This window comes from Molossus molossus, unplaced genomic scaffold, assembly GCF_014108415.1.
Source record: "Molossus molossus isolate mMolMol1 unplaced genomic scaffold, mMolMol1.p scaffold_m16_p_15, whole genome shotgun sequence".
Classification (NCBI taxonomy): domain Eukaryota; kingdom Metazoa; phylum Chordata; class Mammalia; order Chiroptera; family Molossidae; genus Molossus; species Molossus molossus.
Window position 1 is genome coordinate 45,684,698 of NW_023425350.1, and position 23,370 is coordinate 45,708,067.

A 23,370-nucleotide genomic window follows, 5' to 3' on the forward strand; every position below is an offset into this window, starting at 1 on the left:
GTCCAATAGAAATTTCTGTGGTAGAGATGTTCTATACTGATATTGTCTACTGAACACTTAAAACGTGGGTAGTACAACTAAGGAACTGAATTTTTAATTTTACTTAATTAATTTAAAGTTAATATTTAAACAGCCACAGTTGACTAGTGGCTACCATATTAAACAGGGCAGCTTAGAAGCTTCAAAAAGTAAGAGCAAATGTCTTTTATTATATTAGGTCTAACTCTAGTCTGTTTGTTGATGTCTGTAAGTATGGGAATCACAAATGTTTACTAGAGTGGTATGCCAAAAAACCTTTTGTGGTTTTATCGTCATTCAAAAATATGATTAGATCTATGGAAGTAAATATCTAATACAACATTCAGACAATTCCAAACAAAAAACACCATCTGAAAAGATTTTTATTAGTGCTTATAGTGTGTCAGTACAACTACACTGATTAATGAGGTTGCTTGGTGGCCTGTGTCAATCACAATTCTAGAATGACTAGAATTCAAACTATGAAACACACTCCTAAAAAGTTTTTGTCCATTACCTATCATAACACAAGAATACCAATTGCTGCATAGTTTTCAGCTCCATTGGTTAAACACTGCAAACGCACGTCAAACCATTTTACCTGACAGACATATTTGTTCTTCCATTTGCTCAGCACACACCGACTGTTTTGCATCAGCTCCTGAAGGAAACAGAAAAAGAGAGAGTGCAGTTAGCTATACATTGTGGTTATCAGTTAAAGTGCCTCTGATTTGCAAGCAAAAAAGAAAAAAGAAAGAAAAAAAGATCAGCATGCCACACAAAGATGTAACTGTTTTGAAACTCCTCACTGGACAAAAGCAAAGCTCTCATCACCAGGAGAGTTGATCCTTATGAAAATTAAAGCTGTTGAAAGATGTTTTAAAACAGATTTGTTTGTTGCCATTTTTGAAACTTTTGGAAAGATACCTCCAACTCCTTGAGTGAATCTCGAAGTTTTTCTGGGCGTCTGTTTTTGAGAGTCCATGGATAATCTCGTGCTGGCAAGTAAAACATGTACTACAGTTAGTTAAATATGACTTAAAAAGGAAACTCTACTTAGCAGTGTGCCTAAGGAAGATTAAAATAAAACACCTTCTTAACTGAGAGGAAGTGGGCTTCATTTCCATCATCAAATGACAGCCTTGTGAAAGGCTTTGTCATAGGAACAGAATTTTTACCACAAAACAATCTCCCTGATCATAATTTTATGATGACAACCAACAAGGCTCAGAGAATCCCTGGGAAAGTTTCCTAGGCCTGTGAACCTAGTATTGAAAAGTAAATGATGTACCCTTTAACAAAAAATCACATTTTCATATAAATAATGAAATGTTTAATCCAAAAAAATTTCCAAATTCTGTAAGTAGCCTTCTCAGACCTGAAAATTCCTAATGAGTAAATGAATACAGTGAAGAATGAAAATACAAAAAGATACACAAAAAAATGAATTTCAAATTAAACATCAAAGCATCACATATTAGTATTAAGGAAAAAATTAAGACAAATCCAACTTTTAACAAATTAGGCACCAGGAGTGCTCTTTTTTATGTAAAATAATCCTCTGTAAAATCTACACCACAATTCAATAATGATGAAGCTTGATGTGTTTCCAATACATTTAATTAAAAGATAAAATTATTTAGTAGAATCTCAATGTTAGCCTAAGTCAAACTAAAAATAGTTTTGTTAAAAAAATTAACAAAATGTCAAATTGATAATATCTATTTCAACAAAAATTAATTTTTGAATTCTCCTAATAATTTTAAATAAGAGTTCTATATGTGTGTGTATACATACAATATATAGTGTATAGATATTAAAATTTTATAGAATTACTATGTATCTTATTTCAGCAAGTTAATTTTATTTTATAAACATAATTTATGATGTACAGAGCATATGTGCAAATTTTAAAATCTATGTTACAGCTACTACTACAGTATTTCTTAAAATTAAATGTCAGTTTGATCATTTAAAACAAGAGAACAAGTAGGATTTTCAGCTCTACCTATATTCCAAACAAAATGTAAATCATATTTAAGTCATTAAAACCATATTACCTTGCAGCAATGTTACATTAACATGTTTTTATATTTCAGAACAGAAGACTGAAGAGAGTAAAATGCTAATATCAATCATTACAAGCTTATTTTCTTAAAATGGGTAAAACATAATGATTCAGGCATAGGACAAATGATAAAATGTTATCAGAATTTAAGAATACACCTATTTTAAATATATTAAATAATATATTAAGAAAGTTTATGTTTACATAAGCATGTAAAAACTGGATAGAGATTTCAATGGTCTAAATTACAAATGCCTAACAAATACAATTCTTATATGTTTATATACCTAAACAATGAGAATTTATAATTATAAGAAATTTAGAAGGAATAACATTTCCTATTTGTGCAGAAAGCTTAAAATGTTTTTTAAACTGAATCTTCAGGGATACTAAAATTTGTTTTATAATTATTCCCTAAAATATATAAAGTAAACTTACATTCTGCCAGCTTCTGCTTTGCTTCTAAGTTACCATGCTCTGTCGCTGATACTGTGGTGGAAGAGTTGGAAAGAAAAAAAGTAAAAATTATTTTTTTTATCATACCACTTTGTATTTTTATATGCACATATATATATATTATTACACACATTGTTGAGATTAATAAATTATGCTAAACTTTTTAAAGGCAATTTAAAATGCAATCATTTGGATATGTTCATTCCACAGAGGTATTTCCTAAATTTGCAGTGAAAAGGCTTATGCTGCACAACAGGTGGGCCAATATCCTGAGCTTGCAATCTCATCAGATATAGAAGGGAATTGCAAAGGAGCCCAGAACAGAAGCTGTTTCAGTCTGTCATCAGAACCATGAAGTCAGCCTATTAACCAGCAACCTAAGCACAGAAGATGCCCACACAAACCCCACTTCAACAGAGACCAAAACAGGAAGTAACTCTAGCTATAAAGACCTTTTGGCCCACCAGAAACTTCTGGGATTAACAGGATTAATCTGATAAAGAAAATTGATCATTCACTCAGAAATGTCTATTTCAGATACCAGGTGAGGATCCAGAGGCCAGCACCAGTGGAGCCCATGCATTAACAATGCCCTCTACTGGGATACTGATAAATAAATGTGAATAGACGGTCTAGCTATCAGTATGATCAGGAGTAAAATGAAAATTGTCATGTTCTTCTATAGCATTTTACCAATATTGCTTTATTTTATATAGACTAAATATCAACCTCAGCACTTTCCAAAGGAACTGACGTCACTTTTCTTAGTTCTAGAATTTATTAATGGTATTATATAGTTTAGAATATGTAGTTTATAAAAATTAATTGAATAGAACAGATACTTTACCTGGTTGATCTTTCTTGTCATAATACTGGTATATCCCAATATCTCTATCTATAGAAAGGAAGATATAACATTATGTTAAAAAATACTGAAGAATAAGAAGACAAACCAGATTATACGGAAGTGTGGGAGTACAGGCAGGGAGGACAAAAACAGTCTCTTTATATTACTAGAAAAAAAGTCATTTAAAAGTATCTAGACATGGGTTTGTGTATTATAGGGATACTCGAAAGTTCATCAATCTAATTAAAAAAGATTTACACAAAACTAGAACGGAATGAGGAAAGTAGTAGTAAAGAACTACAATCAAGGAAGACCACCTTTTTTCTCTTTCTCACTTCCTCAGACATTTTTCACAGGGTGCGACCGAAAGGGAACTGCCACTAAGCAATGCCAAATGAAATCAGTGGATGGAAGAAAATGCCCTAACTGTTGGATTCTGAGCTGTGCTTTCTTTTCTCCTATTTAGCTCAAGTCTGGTAGGGTGTTGGTAGGGAATCTGTAGGAAAGAAAGAGAGGATTAGAGTAAGATATGGATAAATTATCTGAAGCTGTTTAGACTCAAAAAACCTTCCAAACCCATTCAAAATCGGATGCTCAGCCGGGGCTACAAAAGCAGCAAAGCTAGGCTTCCTAGATGTTGAGAGTGATTTAATCAAGGAATCTGTTTTTGTAATTTAATTACAGGAGAACAAAATAACTGTGCCCGTTTTCTTCCTGTCTGCAAATAGTGAAATATTTTTATTTGAAGTAACATTTGTTTCCTTCCATGCAAAGTAATTCTAGTTACTAACAAAAGGATAGAATTGTTTCTGAAGAAGCAGCAGTAGAGGCTGCCCCCTAGTGACTGACTGCTCCAAACTTTTTAAAACTGAATGCTGAAAACTTCAAAAAAAATGTATTATAGCTATAATTAACTTTTTAAATATAGTTTTCAAAATAGTCAGTCATGTATACTTACTGAAGCTCTGTTTTATTCATTATGCTAGTGATTTGGAATATAGTTTTAAAGAATGCAATTCATTTCTATTAGACTGAAAATATCTAGTAAGGAGTGACTGGAGAAGGTCATGAGTAGGAATCCTAAGGTACTGGTAATATTTTATTTCTTGACCTGGGTGATAATTTTATTGGTGTGTCACTTTTAACAGTTCAAAACATGTCCTTATAATTTTTACACTTTTCAATACATGTGTTATACTTCAATAAAAAGGTGTGTGGTTTCTTTTTAAATCTAGGGACAATAGGCATTATGTACACTGGCAATATCCTCTATCATAATATTCCATCATTCCATGTATCCAAATATTTACAACTCTATATTAATATTATGAAGACCATAAGGAGCCTGAATTCTGTACACGAGTCTGACCTACTGCATTTGGCCTGGAGCAGGGCTGTCAAAACCCAAACCGGACAAGGAGGGTATCCACATAAGGAGACTTATCCCACATGGGTGTCAGAGCCTAAGCTGGATGAAAAGGTGTGCGTGCAGAGAGTTAGCCTGACATGGTGTGTTAGAACCCTAGCAGGGTGAGAAGGATATTCACATGGGTCAGTGGCTGAATAAAGTGAGGAGGACATCCACTTATGAGGGCAGCCCAACATGGCGTGTCAGAATCTACATGGGGTGAGGGCATCCATTCAGAGGAGGGAGTGGCCACAGAGAACAAGAGTCTGATTGCAGACAGTATGATTGATTAAGTAAGGAAATGAATTAAAGACATGGAGCCCTAGCTCTCCCCCTGACTGTAAAGAGCACAAATATAGAAAGGGAGAAAATTAGAGTGAACACTCTTTAGATTAGAATTGGAGATACCAATGCGAACTCATGGTTTTCAATATATATAGATACAGAAATAACTGTGGATATAAACCTGAGTGTATACTTACCTACCTTCCTACATACACTCCCCTAAGCTCTACCCACTGAGATGGCTTTGGAGCAAAGATACTAGTAGCAATGAGCACCTGTAGAGCACACCTTGGCTTCTAGATACCATCCTTCCTCTGAAAGCAACCAAACTCCTTAGAGAAGTGGCTGATTTAAGAGCTGGGGAAGGGAAAGTATAATAAGAGCCTGGAAGATATGCTGTGCCAGAAAGAATGGAAATGCTCAAACATTGACAGGGATATGTTACAAAGACACAGAAGCTAGAAAAGGGTCTGCTCACATTAGGAACAAATGCAAACATCAAAATAAACAGTGATAGTAACCAATGGATGAAAACCATTGAATAAAATAGGAAATCTGAGTCCATAGAGATAAAATAAATATATTTTTTAGATGAGAAACAGGATATTTACATAATTTCAAGGTACTTCCCTACAAAACACTAAGTAATTCCAAAGGAGAAAGTAACTTTGCAGTGGTGAAGCCGAGCAGACACCACCTTAATCAAGTGGTCACAAACATCATCAGTTAAGGCACAAACTGAAAATATGAACCACTCAAAAGAAAACATAACATTACTTCTGGAATATTCTCACCAAATATGCATAGTCTGAACCTAATTGTGGGGAAACTGCAAACATATCCACATTTAGGGACATCCTACAAAATAACTGTGTAAAATCTTCAAAGTGTTAAGGTTACAAAAGTTAGAAAATAAGTAAAAATTAAAAGGACGAATAATTTGGTCCAAAATGAGACAGACTAAAGAGACATGATGAGTAAATGTAACATGTGATTTTGAAAAAGATACTCTGCTTAAAAAGGACATTAGTGGGACAACTGGTGAAACTGTATTAGATGGTAGTACTACTTATCACTGTGGTAATGAGTGGCAACATCCATTCTATAGGAAATACACACTAATGTATTTGTGGGTAGTGAGGCATCAGGTCTGCAAATTACTCTCAAATGGTTCACGAAAAACATTCTCTCAAACAAGTGCTGGCAAGGATGTGCAGAAAAGGGAACCGTTGTGCACTGTAGATGGGAATATAAACTGGTGCAGCCACTATGGAAACAGTACAAAGGTTCCTCAAAAAATTAAAACTAGAACTACTATATGATCCAGAAATTCCACTTCTGGATATTTGTCTGAAGAAAGTGAGAACACTAATTCAAAAAGATCTATGAATCCTTATGTTCACTGCAGCATCATTTACAATAGTAAAGATATAGAAATTACCTCAGTGTCCATCGATGGATGAACGGTTAAAGAAAATGTGGCATATACATACAATGGAATATTATTCAGCCATAAAAAGAAGGAAATCTTTCCCTGGTCAGTTTGGCTCAGCAGTTAAAGCATTGGCCCATGGACTGAAGGATTGCAGTTCAATTCCTGATCAAGGGCACATAGCTGGGTTGCAGACTCTATCCCATGCCTCCGGTAGGGGTTGTGCGGAAGGCAAGCAATCGATGTGTCTTTCTCACATCAATGTTTCTTTCTCTCTCTCTCTCTCTCCCCCTCCCTCCCTCCCTTCCACTCTTTCTAAAAAGCAATGGAAAAATATCTTCAGGTGAGGATTAACAAAAAAAGAGGAAAAAAAGAAGGAAATCTTACCTTGGTGACAAGGACAGACCATGAGGGTATTATGCTAAGTGAAATAAGCCAGAAAGCGAAAGACAAATACCATATAATCTCACTTATATGTGGAGTTAAAAACTAAAACAAGCTCATAGATACAGAGAACAGATTGGTCAGGCAGGGGAGGGGGTATAGGTGAAATGAGTGAAGGGGGTCAAAAGATACAAACTTCCACTTATAAAATAAATAAGTTATGGGGATATTAATAATGTACAGCATAGTGACTGTAGTTAATAATACTGTATTTCACATTTGAAAGTTGCTGAGAGTAAATCTTAAAAGCTGGCATCACACGAAAAACAAAGTTTTGTGACTGTATGGTGATGCATGCTAACTAGACTTATGAATCATTATGAAACTAAAAAGGTTACATGTCAAATATACCTCAATTTATTTATTTATTTATTTATCCTCACCCGAGGATATTTTTTCCATTTTTTGTACAGATAGAGTGGGAGGGAGAGAGAGGAAGAGAGAGAGAGAGAGAGAGAAACATCGATGTGAAAGGGACACATCGAGTGGCTGCCACCCGCACGACCAACCAGGGCCGGGGACAAACTGCAACCAAAGTATGTGCCCTTAGCGGGAACTGAACCCGGGTCTCTCCGGACCGCAGGCCAACGCTCTAACCGCTGAGCCAAACCGGCCAGGGCCAAATATACCTCAATTTAAAAAACACTTAAATATCAAGCACAATGAGAGCATGTAATAGGATTACTAACTTGGTCTAAGTGGCAGGGAAGGCTTCTCTAGATGACTTATTAAAGCAGACCCCTAAAGAAAAAGTAGTATTTCATATGATGGGTTCAAAGAGAAAAATGTTCCTAGTAGAAAGAAAGTAAAGGCTCAGCATTTGGAGCATCGGCCTGCGGACCAGAGTCCCGGGTTTGGTTCTGCTAGAGGCACAGTACGAAGGGAGGGAGGGAGGGAGGGAGGGGGTTAAGTATAGGCTATGCTGAAGATCCATTTGGGGCTAAAGACCTTACTGCCCCCTGGGGCCATTGTGTACCAATGTGGGTTTCTTGTCTAAAAACTATTCGCTGACTCCAAATAGGAGGAACAGGAACAGAGGACTCTAGAGGACAGATGTAGGGAGGTAGGGAAGGAGTTTGCTAGGTATGTAAAAGAACACTATGGCTATAAGAGAGTCAAGATAGAACTAGATCAATCATGGGGTCCAAGTTAGGCAACTGAGAATATCTAAAAGCAAAGAATCAATAAATAATAGGATAAGCATATTATTTATAAATATAGGCATATATACCAGAAGATACAGCTAAGAATTGAAAATAGTTATCTCTATGGAACAGGTATTAAGGGCTAGAAGATATACAGTGTGGCAATGTTGCTTATGTTGAAAGTTTTTAGCACTACCTGAATTTTTAAAGCCCTGCACATGTTTGATCTAGATATTTAAAAAATAAATACTGAAAGCCGAAAATAACAAAAAATCCTTTTATATCTCAAAGATTGGTACTATAATAATTAGTGAAATTTTTCTAGAAAGCTCAAAATGCTATCAATGTAAATATTCCTTAAAAAGAAATGGGATATATATATTCAGTAACTTATAGACATAATTTTCTTTCTCTTTTTTTTTTTTAGATACTTAAAAGTACATACAGTGAATTTTGTAATACACACAGGCTTCATTCACTATCTCTACCCCATCCTCTAACACAGCGGTTCTCAACCTGTGGGTTGCACCCCTTTGGGGGTCAAATGACCCTTTCACAAGGGTTGCCTAAAACATAACAGTAGCAAAATTACAGTTATGAAGTAGCAACAAAAATAATTTTATGGTTGGGGGTCACCACAACATGAGGAACTGTATTAAAGGGTTGCAGCATTAAGTAGGTTGAGAATCACTGCTCTAAGAGAACATTAGAGCAGTGATTTTTAAACTTAACTCAAGGACCAGTTAGACACTTAAAAATAATTGAGGACTCCAAAGAGATTGTTTTTAATTTTTTTTTTATCCTCACCCGAGGACTTTTTTTTTTTTTTGCACTTATCTTCAGATAGAGCGGGAGAGAGAAAGAGAGACATTGACTGGTTGCCACCCACATGACCCCAATCGGGGCTGAGGACAAATTGCAACTGAAGTCCCTGCCCTTAGTGGGAACCGAACCCGGAACTCTCTGGTCCGAGGACCGACACTCTAACCATTGAGCCAAACCGGCCAGGGCCCAAAAAGCTTTTTAATATATGGGTTATACTTATAAACATTAACTACAGTAGAAATAAAACTGAGAAAATCTAAAATACTTATTAATTTATTTAAACATACTAATGAACATTACATGTTGCCATAAAGTACATTTAATGAAAAAGAACTCCTTTCTAAAACAAAACAAAAAACATCAGACAAGTAGCATTATTTTCTATTTCTGCAAATCTTTTTACTGTCTGGCTTAACAGAAAACAGATTCTCATTTCTGCTTTTGAAGTCAATCTTGTTTTAGTTGAAGCATATGAAGAAAATGCAGCCTCATAATATGTGTACTTGGAAAAGGGAGGAGTATTTTAACGCCCTTTACAGAAAGTTATAGAACTTCTTTGATAGTACAATAAAATTCAAGTGGTAGTTTTTTAGATTCATTAAAATGTGGAATCAGAAACCGTAACAAAAACCTTTTCCAGTCTGTTGCATTAAGATCCCTTGGTTTATTGTATACTTTTAATTAATCGTTTCCGCCATGCCTAATTTTTTTTTTTTTAATCCTCTCCCAAGGATATTTTTTCCTTTTATCTTCAGATAGAATGAGAGAGAGAAAGAGAGAGCGACACATTGACTGGTTGCCTCCCAAATGATCCCGACCAGGACCAAGGTACATGCCCTTGACCAGAATCGAACACACAACTCTGATCCACAGGCCGATGCTCTAACCACTGGATCAAAATGGCCAGGGCCCCCATGCCTAATTTTGTAACTTCATGCTTTGGTCATCTGAAATATATTGGTTTGTTAAGAGTTATAAAGATCTTCCAAATATTGACACATTTTATCATACACTATCCAAAATATCCCACACCTATGAATGTTTTCATCTAGCTCATCCCAAAAGTCTTCAATTATTGGGAAACCATCAAACTCATGGTGCCAGTGCAGGTTTTTTCAATTCTAACTTTTGCTTGTAAGTTCTAGTTTCACCACTGGCAAACAACGCTAACTGTTGTTTTCTTTGAAATTATAGGCTCATGTTATTTTCAAGAATTACTCTCTTATAGATACTAATTTTCAGTGATTAATGCCTAAATACATATAAATTTCTCAAAATTTAAATCTTAATGAAAATGTACTGTTAGATATTTTGACATTCTCCAGAAAATGTTCATAAAGCAAAACATTTTAAGTATTATTTTTTTAATTAATTTATTTTTGTTACAGATGTTTCTCCTTTTTCCCCCACTGACACCCTCCTCCCTGCTCCCACCCTTATTATTACTTATTCTTATTAATAAAGTCACCAGAATTGTGTTCTAGTTGGAATCTTAAACTGAAGTATTCTTCTCTGATCATAATTGCCTTTTTCATCTCTCTTGTTCCCTTATTCTCATATATCTAGCTTTTATGCTTCTTTGAGATCATCAACCTCTTAATTTCTTTATTTTCTCCTGGTCCATGGACCCTTTCAACCTACAAACACACTGTCTTAAAGTAGGAAAATTTCTAGTACTATTTCTTTGGTAATTTCCTCTCTACCTTTAGATTGCTTTCCTATGAATTATTAGTTTAATTTATAATTCCTAGGCTGAATATCTAATATTCTCTTTTCTATTTGTTATCCTTGTCTTTTGTCAGAGCATTCATTTCATTTTTTCTAACATTTTTAATTCAACATCATTATATTTTCTTAATTATAAAAATAATATATGTTTATTATATAAACTTTGGGAAGAGGGAATCACAAAGAAGTTCAGCGTCCCATATTTCCATTCTTCAGAGACATGTAGTCTCTCCTTAAGAGTTTGTTTCTGGCCCTGGCCGGTTTGGCTCAGCGGTTAGAGCGTCCACCTGCAGTCCGGAGAGACCCGGGTTCGGTTCCCGCTAGGGGCATGTACCTCGGTTGCAGTTTGTCCCTGGCCCTGGTTGGTCGTGGGGGTGGCAGCCACTCGATGTGTCCCTTTCACATCAATGTTTCCCTCTCTCTCTCTTCCTCTCTCTCCCTCCCACTCTGTCTGTGTAAAAAATGGAAAAATGTCCTCGGGTGAGGATAAAAAAAAAAAAAATCAAAAAAAAAAAAAAAAAAGTTTGTTTCTGGATGTATATTACTAAAGTGTTATAATGAAAGTACTGGTGTAACATTTTTGTTTTAAAATTACTTAATTATTGAATAAGCAAACACTTATAAGTAACATTAAAAAATAAAATACACAGCATAATTTTCACTGATACATCACCTAAGGCAACAGAAACAAAGGAGAAAATGAACACATGGGACTACATCAAACTCAAAAGCTTCTGCACAGCAAAAGAAACAACCATCAAAATGGAAAGGCAACCCATTGTATGGGAGAACATCATTGCCAATGATACATCAGATAAGGGGTTAATTTCCAAAATATATAGAGTACTCATACAACTCCACAAAAGGAAGACAAATAACCCAATTAAAAAATGGGCAGAGGAGCTGAATAGACACCTCTCCAAACAGGACATACAAATGGCCAAGAGACATATGAAGAAATGCTCAACATCACTAATCATCAGAGAGATGCAAATTAAAACAAAAAGGAGGTATCACCTCACACCTGTCAGAATGGCTGCCATCAACAAATCATCAAACAACAAGTGTTGGCGAGGGTGTGGAGAAAGGGGAACTCTAGTACACTGGTGATGGGAATGCAGACTGGTGCAGCCACTATGGAAAACACTATGGTGTTACCTCAAAAAGTTGAAAATTGAACTTCCATTTGACCCAGTGATCCTGCTTCTAGGAATATACCCTAAGAAGCCTGAAACACCAATCAGAAAGAATATATGTACCCCCATGTTCATAGCAGCACTATTTACAATAGCTAAGATCTGGGAACAGCCCAAGTGTCCATCAGTAGACAAATGGATGAAAAAGCAGTGGTACATATACACAATGGAGTACTATGCAGCTGTAGAAAAGAAAGATCTCTTATCCTTTGAGACGACATGGAGGGACCTGCAAAGTATTATCCTAAGTGAAACAAACCAAGCAGAAAAAGACAAATACCACATGATCTCACTTATATACGAAATATAATGAACATAACAGTCTGAGGAATAGGGTAGACCCAGAAACATGGAAGTAGGGTACAGACTGACAACCCTCAAAAGGGGGTGGTGGGGGTTGGGAAGAGATGAACCACACAACTTATATGCATGTATGCATAACCAATGAACATGGACAACAAAGCCGGGGACAGGGCGGGGGGATGGGTAGGTGCCAATGGGGTAAAAAAGGAGAAACATCTGTAAGAAAAATAAAATTAAAAAATAAATAAAAAATAATAATAAATAAAATAAAATACAGCCCTGGCCAGTTTTGTTCAGTGTTTAGAGCACTGGGCCTCAGACTGAAGGGTCTCGGGTTTGATTCCTGGTCAAGGGCACATATCTATATTGTGGGTTCAATCCCTGGCTGGGGTGCATATAGAAGGCAACCAATCAATATTTCTCTCTCGTACTGATCTCTCTCTCTCTTTCCCCCAACTTCCTCATTCTTTTCTTTCTTTTTATTTATTTATTTATTTATTTTTTATTTTTTATTTTATTTTATGAATTTTTATTTATTTTTTGTTACAGATATTTTACCTTTTTACCCCATTGGCACCCCTCAGCCCACCCCCCCTCCACCCTGTCCCCGGCTTAGTTGTCCATGTCCATTGGTATGCATACATGCATATAAGTTCTGTAGTTTATCACTTCCCACCCCCCCACCCCCCATCCCCTCTTCTGAGGGATGTAGGTCTGTGCCCTACTTCCATGTGTCTGGGTCTACTGTATTCCTCAGACTGTTATGTTCATTATATTCCGTATATAAGTGAGATCATGTGGTATTTGTCTTTTGCTGCTTGGCTTCTTTCACTTAGGATAATACTTTCCAGGTCCCTCCATGTCGTCTCAAAGGATAAGAGATCTTTCTTTCTTACCGCTGCATAGTACTCCATTGTGTATATGTACCACAGCTTTTTTATCCATTCGTCTACTGGTGGACACTTGGGCTGTTTCCAGATCTTAGCTATTGTAAATAGTGCTGCTATGAACATGGGGGTGCATATATTCTTCCTGATTGGTGTTTCAGGCTTCTTAGGGTATATTCCCAGCAGTGGGATCACTGGGTCAAATGGAAGTTCAATTTTTAAATTTTTGAGGTAGCACCATATTGTTTTCCATAGCGGCTGCACCAGTCTGCATTCCCACCACCAGTGTATTAGAGTCCCCTTTGCTCCACACCCTCACCAACACTTGTTGTTTGATGATTTCTTGATGGCGGCCATTCTGACAGGTGTGAGGTGATACCGCATTGCTGTTTTAATTTGCATCTCTCTGATGATTAGTGATGTTGAGCATTTCTTCATATGTCTCTTGGCCATTTGTATGTCCTGTTTGGAGGGGTGTCTATTCAGCTCCTCTGCCCATTTTTTAATTGGGTTCTTTGTCTTCCTTTTGTGGAGTTGTATGAGCACTCTATATATATTGGAAATTAACCCCTTATCTGACACATCATTGGCAATGATGTTCTCCCATACAGTGGGTTGCCTTTCCATTTTGATGATTGTTTCTTTTGCTGTGCAGAAGCTTTTGAGTTTGATGTAGTCCCATGTGTTCATTTTCTCCTTTATTTCTGTTGCCTTAGGTGATGTATCAATGAAAATTCTGCTCCGTATGATGTCCGAAATTTTGTTGCCTACATTTTCCTCTAGAATTTTTATGGATTCACGGGTCACATTTAAGTCTTTTATCCATTTTGAGTTTATTTTTGTGTATGGTGTAAGTTGATGGTCTAGTTTCATTTTTTTGCATGTAGCTGTCCAATTTTCCCAACACCATTTATTAAAGAGGCTGTCTTTACTCCACTGTATGCTCTTGCCACCTTTGTCAAATATTAATTGAGCGTATTGCCTTGGGTCCATTTCTGGGTTTTCAGTTCTGTTCCACTGGTCTATATGCCTGTTCTTGTGCCAGTACCAGGCTGTTTTGGTTACAGTCGCTTTGTAGTATAACCTGATATCTGGTATTGTGATCCCATCTACTTTGTTCTTCTTTTTCAAGATTGCTGTGGCTATTCGCAGTCTTTTTTGGTTCCATATGAACTTTTGAAGTATTTGTTCTAGTTCTATGAAATATGTCGTTGGTATTTTGATGGGGATTGCATTGAATCTATAGATTGCTTTGGGTAGTATGGACATTTTAATGATGTTAATTCTTCCAATCCATGAACAGGGTATGTGCTTCCACTTTTTTATATCTTCCTCTATTTCTTTTTTCAATGACCTGTAGTTTTCTGCAAATAGGTCCTTTACTTCTTTGGTTAAGTTTATTCCTAGGTATCGTAATTTTTTGGCGCGATGGTAAATGGGATTGTTTTTTCAGTTTCTCTTTCTGTGAGCTCATCATTGATGTACAAGAATGCCGTCGATTTCTTGACGTTAATTTTGTATCCTGCTACTTTGCCAAATTCATTTATTAAGTCTAATAGATTTTTGATGGAGTCTTTAGGGTTTTCTATGTACAATATCATGTCATCTGCAAATAATGACAGTTTCACTTCCTCCTTTCCAATTTGGATCCCTTTTATTTTTTCTTCATGTCTGATTGCTGTGGCCAAGACTTCCAGTACAATGTTAAATAAGAGTGGCGAAAGTGGACATCCTTGTCTTGTTCCTGTTCTTAATGGAAATGTTTTTAGTTTCTGTCCATTGAGTATGATGTTGGCTGTAGGTCTTTCATATATGGCCTTTATTATGTCGAGATATGATCCCTCTATTCCTACATTGCTGAGCGTTTTTATCAGAAATGGATGCTGGATTTTGTCGAATGCTTTTTCAGCGTCTATTGATATGATCATGTGGTTTTTATTCTTCATTTTGTTTATGTGGTGTATCACGTTTATTGATTTGCGAATACTGTACCAGCCTTGCATCCCTGGGATGAATCCCACTTGGTCATGGTGAATAATTTTTTTGATGTATTTCTGGATCCGATTTGCTAATATTTTGTTCAGGATTTTGGCGTCTATGTTCATCAGGGATATTAGCCTGTAGTTTTCTTTCTTCGTAGTGTCTTTTTCTGGTTTTGGAATTAGAATTATGCTGGCTTCATAGAACGTGTTTGGAAGTCTTCCTTCTTCTTGAATTTTTTGAAATAGTTTGAGGAGAGTGGGTGTTAGTTCTTTTTTGAATGTTCGGTAAAATTCCCCCGTGAAGCCATCTGGGCCTGGGCTTTTGTTTGCTGGGAGAGTCTTGATTACCTCTTCAATTTCCTTAGTTGTTATTGGTCTGTTCAAGTTTTGTATCTCTTCCGGATAGTTTTGGGAGACTGTGTGTTTCTAGAAATTTGTCCATTTCGCTTAGATTGTCGAATTTGTTGCCATATAGTTGTTCATAGTAGTTGTTAACGATCTTTTGTATTTCCGTGGTGTTGGTTGTTACTTCTCCTCTTTCATTTCTGATTTTGTGTATTTGGGTTCTCTCTCTTTGTTTCTTGGTAAGTCTAGCTAAGGGTCCATCAATCTTGTTTATCTTTTCGAAAAACCAGTTCCTCACTCTTTTCATGCATTTTTTTTTCTTCTTATCCTCACCTAAGGACATTTTTCCATTTTTTGTTCAGATAGAGTGGGAGGGAGAGCGAGGAAGAGAGAGAGAGAGAAACATCGACGTGAAAGGGACACATCGAGTGGCTGCCACCCGCACAACCAACCAGGGCCGGGGACAAACTGCAACCAAGGTACGTGCCCTTAGCGGGAACTGAACCCAGGTCTCTCTGGACCGCTGGCTGACGCTCCAACTGCTGAGCCAAACCGGCCAGGGCCTTCACTCTTTAAAATCAATAAAAACATATCCTCAGGTGAGGATTAAAATAATAATAATAATAAAGTAAAATATAAAAGAATATATGTAAGACTTAAAATATACAAAAACCAAGAAAGAACAATACCTTTTAAGACTTCTATGTGCCCTTTTCTATTTCCATCCCATTCCCTCTCTTCTCAGAGCTACACTACAATTTTGTGTTTATAATCCTAATTTTCTTTATAGTATTACCACATATATTTGTCTCCTGAAACAATACATTGTTTAATTTTGTCTGTTATTTTTGAACTTCCTCTAAATGCAATCATACTGTAGGAACTCTTCTGTAACTTATTTTTTAATTTTTGCCTAATATTACATTTCTGACATTCATCTATACTGTTGCATGTAGCTGAAACCCATTCACTTTCTCTATTGCATAAATGTATTTATCCATTCTCCTGCTGATCGACATTTGGGTTGTTTCTAGCTTCCTGGCTTACCAACAGTACTATTATGAACATTTTTGTACATATTTCCTGGTGCACAAGTGTCAGGGCTTTCACTAGGATACATACCTAGGAGTGGGATTATTAGTCAATCAATGACGTACATCTCCAACTGCACTAGATAATGCCAAACTGTTTCGTACAGTGGTTGGACCATACATTTTCACCAGCGGTAAAATATACTCACTTTCATTCGTTGAGTTTTTTGGGGTTTTTTGTTTTCTATTTTCTAAGAGACTTTTTTTTAATTTTTTAGTTTTAAATATTTTTCTGCTACATATTTTTAATTTCCAAGATATTAGTATAACTTCCCAGTGTTTTCTGAAGCTTCTGTATATTGTTTCTTGCTGTTCATATTTAAAAATGAGTCACTACTTCCGGTCAATATGGCGGCATAGGTAAACGCGGTATCGCGTCCTCCCACAACCACATCAAAGTTACAACTAAACTACAGAACAACCATCATTCAAAACCGCCTGAAATCAAGCTGAATGGAAGTTGTCATCCAGACCGGTGGGACAGGCGGTGGCGCGGGGCGAGACGGGCTGGTCCCACACCCAAGTGTGGCGGATAAAAATCAGGAGGCTCCCGCGGCTGGAAAGATCCTTCCTGAGGACTGAGGGGTCCCCATCCCACACCAGGTGCCCCATTCAGGGTTCCAGTGCCAGGAAGAGGAGTCCCCATAACTTCTGGCTGGAAAAACCAGCGGGAATTGAGGCTCAGGGAAGCTGAAGCGGCAGGAGCCCCAGGCAGCTCCCTAAAGGGCCGGCGCACGAACTTATTGAACTCTCTCACTCTAAGCTCGGAGGGGAGGCAGCTCGAGGGGCGCCAGAGACATACAGGGAAGAACTGAGCTGTTTGGCACTGGAGCGAGCGCTGGAGAGGGGGCTTCCTCGGGGACAAACGTGCTGTCAGAGGCCTTTGTTCCTTTGGTGAGCCCTTCCGGGGGGCGGCAGACAAAAGCCATATCTGGGACTCCAGCAACCTGGCTCACACTGGTAGCCACGCCCTGCTGACTCCCTGAGGCCCTGCCCCGCCCCACACAACTTTCAAGCCCACCCAAGCTGTTGCCACTTGCTTAACCATAGGATTGGCTGGTCTTGGATCCTGCTTCAGGTTTTTCCTAAATTCTTTCAAACGAGCAGCACCGGGTCTCAGCGAGCCCCATACCTCTCATTAAGTAATACACAGAAACAAACACAGGGAGGCAGTCAAAATGAGGAGACAAAGACACAGGTCCCAAATGAAAGAACAGAACAAAACCCCAATAAAAGAACTAAGCGAAAGGGAGATAAGCAACCTAACAGATACTGAGTTCAAAATACTGCTTATAAGGATGCTCAATGAACTTAGTGAGAACCTCAGTGAACTTAGGGAGGGCCTCAAGAGCATAAAAAAGGACCAGTTAGAAATCATGGATACACAGTTAGAATTAAAGGAGGCATTAACTGAAATAAAGAATAATTTACACAGCTTCAATAATAGAGTATGTAAATCCAAGGAGCAAACCATCGATTTGGAATATAAGGAAGCAAAAAATCCCCAATCAGAACAGCAAAAAGAAAAAAGAATCCAAAAAAATGAGGATAGTGTAAGGAGCCTCTGGGACAACTTCAAGCGTGCCAACATTCGCATCTTGGGGGTGCCCGAAGGAGAAGAGAGAGAACAAGAAATCGAAAACCTGTTTGAAACAATAATGGCAGAAAACTTTCCTAACTTGGTGAAGGAAACAGACATACAAGTCCAGGAAGCACAGAGAGTCCCAAACAAGATGAACCCCAAGAGGCACACACCAAGACACATCATCAATAAAATGCAAAAGTTCAAGACAAAGAGAGAATATTAAAAGCAGCAAGAGAAAGGCAGCTAGTTACCTACAAGGGAATTCCCATTAGGCTGTCAGCTGATTTCTCAAAAGAAACTTTGCAGGCCAGAAGAGAGTGGCAAGAAATATTCAGAGTGATGAAAACCAAGAACCTACCACCAAAATTACTCTATCCTGCAAAGCTGCCATTTAGTATCGATGGACATATAAAAACTTTCCCAGACAAGGAAAAGTTAAAGGAGTTCATCACCACCAAACCGTTATTATATGAAATGATGAAGGGTCTTTTTGAAGAAAAAGATAAAATGTATGAACAAACAAAATGGCAATGAATACATATCTATCGACAATGGAATCTACAAACAAAATGAACAGGCAGAACAGAAACATTCTCATAGATACAGAGAATATTTTGTTGGTTGCCAGATGGGAGGGGGTTGGGGGAATGGGTGAAAAAGGTGAAGGGATTAAGAAGTACAAATTCATTGCTAGACTGACAAACCTCAAAGCGAAGGGGGTTGGGGGGGTGGGAAGAAATAAACCAAAGAACTTATATGCATAACCAACAGACACAGACAATAGTGTGGGAAAAGGTGGGAGGTGGGCGGGAGTGGGGAGGAGGGGGTCAATGGGGGAAAAATGTGGAACATCTGTAATACATTTTACATCCAACAATAAAGATTTGGAAAAAAGAAAAAAATAATAAAAAATTAAATAAAAAAAAAATGAGTCACTAGAAAGCTGATTAGAAGCTCTGAGTACCGGTATAGCGCTTGCCAACTGGGCTTCACTGATCAGGCAGGAACCATGGTGTTTCACTGGAGGACTGCATCAAATGTCATTGCGGACAGGTTTTCTCTCTGGGGCCATGCAGTCACTCCAGAGAGGTTTTCCTCAAGCTCCTCCTTTCTTGGAAAATGTACAACTGGCTGTGCCATTCTCAGAACTCAGTGGGATAAGGAGGACTTCACCCATCAGTATGCAGGTTTTCACTTCATCCATTTTCAGTTCAGCACCTCTCTCTGTCTTCTTCCACTAGGGCTGCTGTCCCCAGCATTAAAACCTCCCTAATTAAATATTTCCGTAGTATGGATGATATCTCACTACTTACTAAGTAAATGTTTAAGTCCTTTTGTTGTCACTCTCATGCCACATCCCCATCTTCTACAGTATCTGGTTCCTCAAATTCCTATATCTTTCTAGAGTTTTGAAAAACACATTGGCTGTCACTGGAATTCTCTTCTGTGCACATTTGATATTTAGATTTTTAAGCTTTGCTAATTCCTCTATACCATCTTCCAAAAATCAACTGCAGTTGTCTCCTCTTCTATTCTTAGTCTTTGTGGGTTTATGCCTTCTTTAATTCATTTACTCCCATTTTAGAAGAATTTGGGGAGGAAACAAATGTGTGTTGAATCCACCTTGTTTAACTAGAAATTCTATCCTTAACATTTTAAGAGAGATAAAAATGAAATTGTAATGACATCGTCTATAATTACATGTTTGATATAAAGAAAAGATACTTTGTAAGGGAAACCATTTTCTTAGTAATGATATTAAAGTCAGATAAATAAAACTGTCCTCTGAAATATAAGAGTTGCTTTGAGTAATCAGAAAAAAAGGTTTTGTAAAATGTTTTTCTTAATGATACATACTTTATTTTATAATACTAATAAACATGGTTAGAACACACTTATATTCTTTCCTCACACACAAAAAAATGTGAAATGCAAAGAATATGAATATAATTAATTGTATGTCTAAGCTGTATATTTGAAATATTTTAATATTTAATATCAAAAAGAAATGCCTTTACATTAGCTACCTTTCAAATATTTATAAACATAAATCAGTTATTATGAACAAGTCCAGCAAAAAACTGAACATGTAGCTTAAGAGGAAACAAATATCAGGCCAATAAAATTAATTTTCACAACAGAAAATCTAACTCAAGCTGAAAAAATAAGTTAATCAGAGTAATTAAAATGAATTATTTTCCATTAACCAATTTTTCATTAAGTACAAAGAAAATAATGCAACTCCAGCTGGAGAATCCAGGCTCTAACCTTTGTTAGTATTTATTTATAATGTTGTAACTTATATTTGAAAAATATTGAAATTAATCCAGAGCTCATTTACCCCCAATGTGTAAGGTATTCTTCAAAGACCACAGGTGCAGTTCAGTCAAGCAGAAAGACATCTGATGGCAGAAGGAATCTCTGTCCTGTTTAAAAGATAATTAAAAAGATGTGCCAATTAATTATCTTCTATTGCCAATAAAACCAAGATCCCTAGAAATAATAGAAACATTTGCCACTACTGATATTTGAGATATGGTTCATTAGAATAAACACTTTAATATATCCTTGATTAGCTTCCAGGAATAAACTCTAGAAAAAGGAAAAATACACTTCTTTTCCTAGATTTCCTATTGTCATCACATTGAGAAATGTGGTAAGAAGGATATATAATTAGCGTTTTTAATGACATGTTTGGTTTTTAAGAGTCTGGGTATATTTAAAATTATTTAGTATTTAAGCAATTTGAAAAACATTTTTAAGGAAAGGAAACATCTGTTAGGAAGTTACTAAGTACAAACATATTTTGTGGTGTATTAAGATACAAAGCAAATATTTATGATCTCTAACAAACAGGTTAATTAAAATAAAATTTTCAAGGTAAATGGTATATAGTTACTATTAAAAGAAACATTTACTTAGAAGTAAACTATGTGAAACCACATTAGCATTTAGGTTAGTTTATTATTCTATTCCAACTGCATTAAAAAATAGTAACAAAAAAAGTACATCCTGTATATTTTCCCAGTTTTACTAGTGGGGGTCAGTGATGGATGTTATTGATACTTTTTTAAAAATCAAGTAGAACCTAATCAATTTAAACTGATTGGAAGAAGAATAATCTGAGTCCAAAAGAAGTCAACATTTTACAAATATTTAAAAAGAATTTATATAACTTTCAAATATTTGCTTGGAAATACATATAGTACCATACTCTACATATACTTTACTACATATTAGAAATGCATATAGTAAACTACCAACACGTTCTTTTTGGATTTCATAAAAGAATTGTTCTTTCCAATAAAATTCTGAATAACTAAAGAAGCTTAAAAATATTTTAAGACATCTTTTAGATGGAGAAATAGCCCTCAGCTCCTTTAACATTAGAAGTGACTAAAAATATTTCCCATACTATTCATATGGGTGATAATACAAGATAATTTTAGACATAGTATAAAATTCTTGGGCCTTCCTTCACCTTTACATTTGACCTCAATTCACTTACAATCATCAAGAAACATGCATGTTGCCCTGGCCGGTTTGGCTCAGCAGTTAGAGCGTCGGCCTGTGGTCCGGAGAGACCCGGGTTCGGTTCCCGCTAAGGGCATGTACCTTGGTTGCAGTTTGTCCCCGGCCCTGGTTGGTCGTGCGGTGGCAGCCACTCGATGTGTCCCTTTCACATCAATGTTTCTCTCTCTCTCTATCTCTTCCTCTCTCTCCCTCCCACTCTATCTGTACAAAAAATGTCCTCGGGTGAGGATAAAAAAAAAAAAGAAACATGCATGTTCAACTAATAAGACACAATATGCTAAATTTTTTTATCTTTATTTTTTATCCTCACCCGAGGACATCTTTCCATTTTTTGTTCAGATAGAGTCAGAGGGAGAGAGGGAGGGAGGGAGGGAGAGAGAAACATCGACGTGAAAGGGACATATCGAGTGGCTGTCATCTACACAACCCAAGCAGGGCTGGGGACAAACTGCAACCGAGATACGTGCCCTTAGCGGGAACTGAACCCGGGTCTCTCTGGACCGCAGGTTGATGCTCTAACCTCTGAGCCAAACCAGCCAGGGCTGGCAGAGTAAGAAATGTAGCAACATAAAAGAAGGGTTCGAGCCTGCCAGGAACAGTGGGCCTGTAAGAAAACTATGGGGAAGTTGTGAAATGTTAGCAGAACCTCAACAAAGTATAAGATTCCACCAATTAAATGATGATAACAGATAATACTAAGTACCTTCCTCATGACACACGTTGTTCCATACATTTGATATGCATTACCTCATTTAATTCTCACAGCTACTCTTTGAAGTAGTGCCATAATTATTTCTATAATGAGGAAAAACAAAGCACAGATAGGTCACATAGACAGCAGGTAGTGGAGGCATGCTTTGAATCTAAGCGGACTGACTCCTGAGTCTGAGCTCACAACCACAGTGCTCTCCCATATTTGGCTGTACGGAGCTATGGGAAGGAGAGTACACAGTCCTTTGAGTAAAAGGAAGGCATGTCCCAAAGATAGTGGTAGATCAAAATGTATGATGAAAAGTCATTGACAAATTAAGTTGAAAAGGCTAGAAAGAAAACAGACTATAATAATAATAGTAAATTTTGGATTGATCTGAATTCACTCTTTCCCTTACACTAAAGTGCCTTGAAAAGTTAGTGGTGAAACCAAGGATCTTCCGATTCCCAGATCTGCCCTATACTAATCAAAAGCTAGTTGCCACTTACACAGGTAGGGGGTAAGAGAGCAAGTGGACTGTATTACTACAAAACAGGACACAGTTCCTTATCAGGGGGGAACAGGAAAAAAGAGATATTAAGCAAATTAGGAGTTTTTCAATTCAATTGAGAGTTGTCACCTTAGGAGTGACTCTACTGAGGCTGTCATTACTCAAAATATTTCCAAAGCTGTGTTCTTTGGAAATGCTTTCATTGGTTTTATGAGGCTCATTGCAGAATTATTATGTTATAGTTACATTTTTTAAAAACAAAAACACTTCCTATATTAGATATGTAAACTGCACCCTTTCATTGGGATGGGTGAAGTTTTTAATGTTTGTTTAAATAATCAATTAAGTAAATATTTATTTTGCATTATTAAGCTTATGTGCAGATTCTAGAATCTGAGTGCCTGGTTTCTTATTCTAACTCCTTGGGTTTACTAGCTAAATCGGACAAATTACTTAACTTTTCTATTTCTAAGTTCCCCCATCGATAAAATAGGTATATGAAGTACCTACCTCAGGACTGTATTGAAGGTACCATTATGCAGTTACCTTATTGTTGCCAGTTATGCTGTTGCTACTATTACTCAATTTG

At 36.8% G+C, this 23,370-nt stretch overlaps 1 protein-coding gene across 1 annotated transcript in view; it reads right to left on the minus strand.

Annotated features, from left to right (window-relative positions):
- Positions 1 to 23,370, minus strand: part of LOC118630792 (WD repeat containing planar cell polarity effector) — a 359,956-nt gene that overhangs the window by 262,395 nt on the left and 74,191 nt on the right. The window contains exons 2-6 of the mRNA XM_036262931.1: positions 20,387 to 20,471; positions 3,390 to 3,437; positions 2,525 to 2,575; positions 946 to 1,016; positions 620 to 679 (exon numbers count right to left, since the gene is read on the minus strand). Coding sequence (XP_036118824.1) covers positions 620 to 679; positions 946 to 1,016; positions 2,525 to 2,575; positions 3,390 to 3,437; positions 20,387 to 20,447 — 291 coding nt within the window. The 5' untranslated portion in view covers positions 20,448 to 20,471. The remainder of the gene's footprint in view (positions 1 to 619; positions 680 to 945; positions 1,017 to 2,524; positions 2,576 to 3,389; positions 3,438 to 20,386; positions 20,472 to 23,370) is intronic.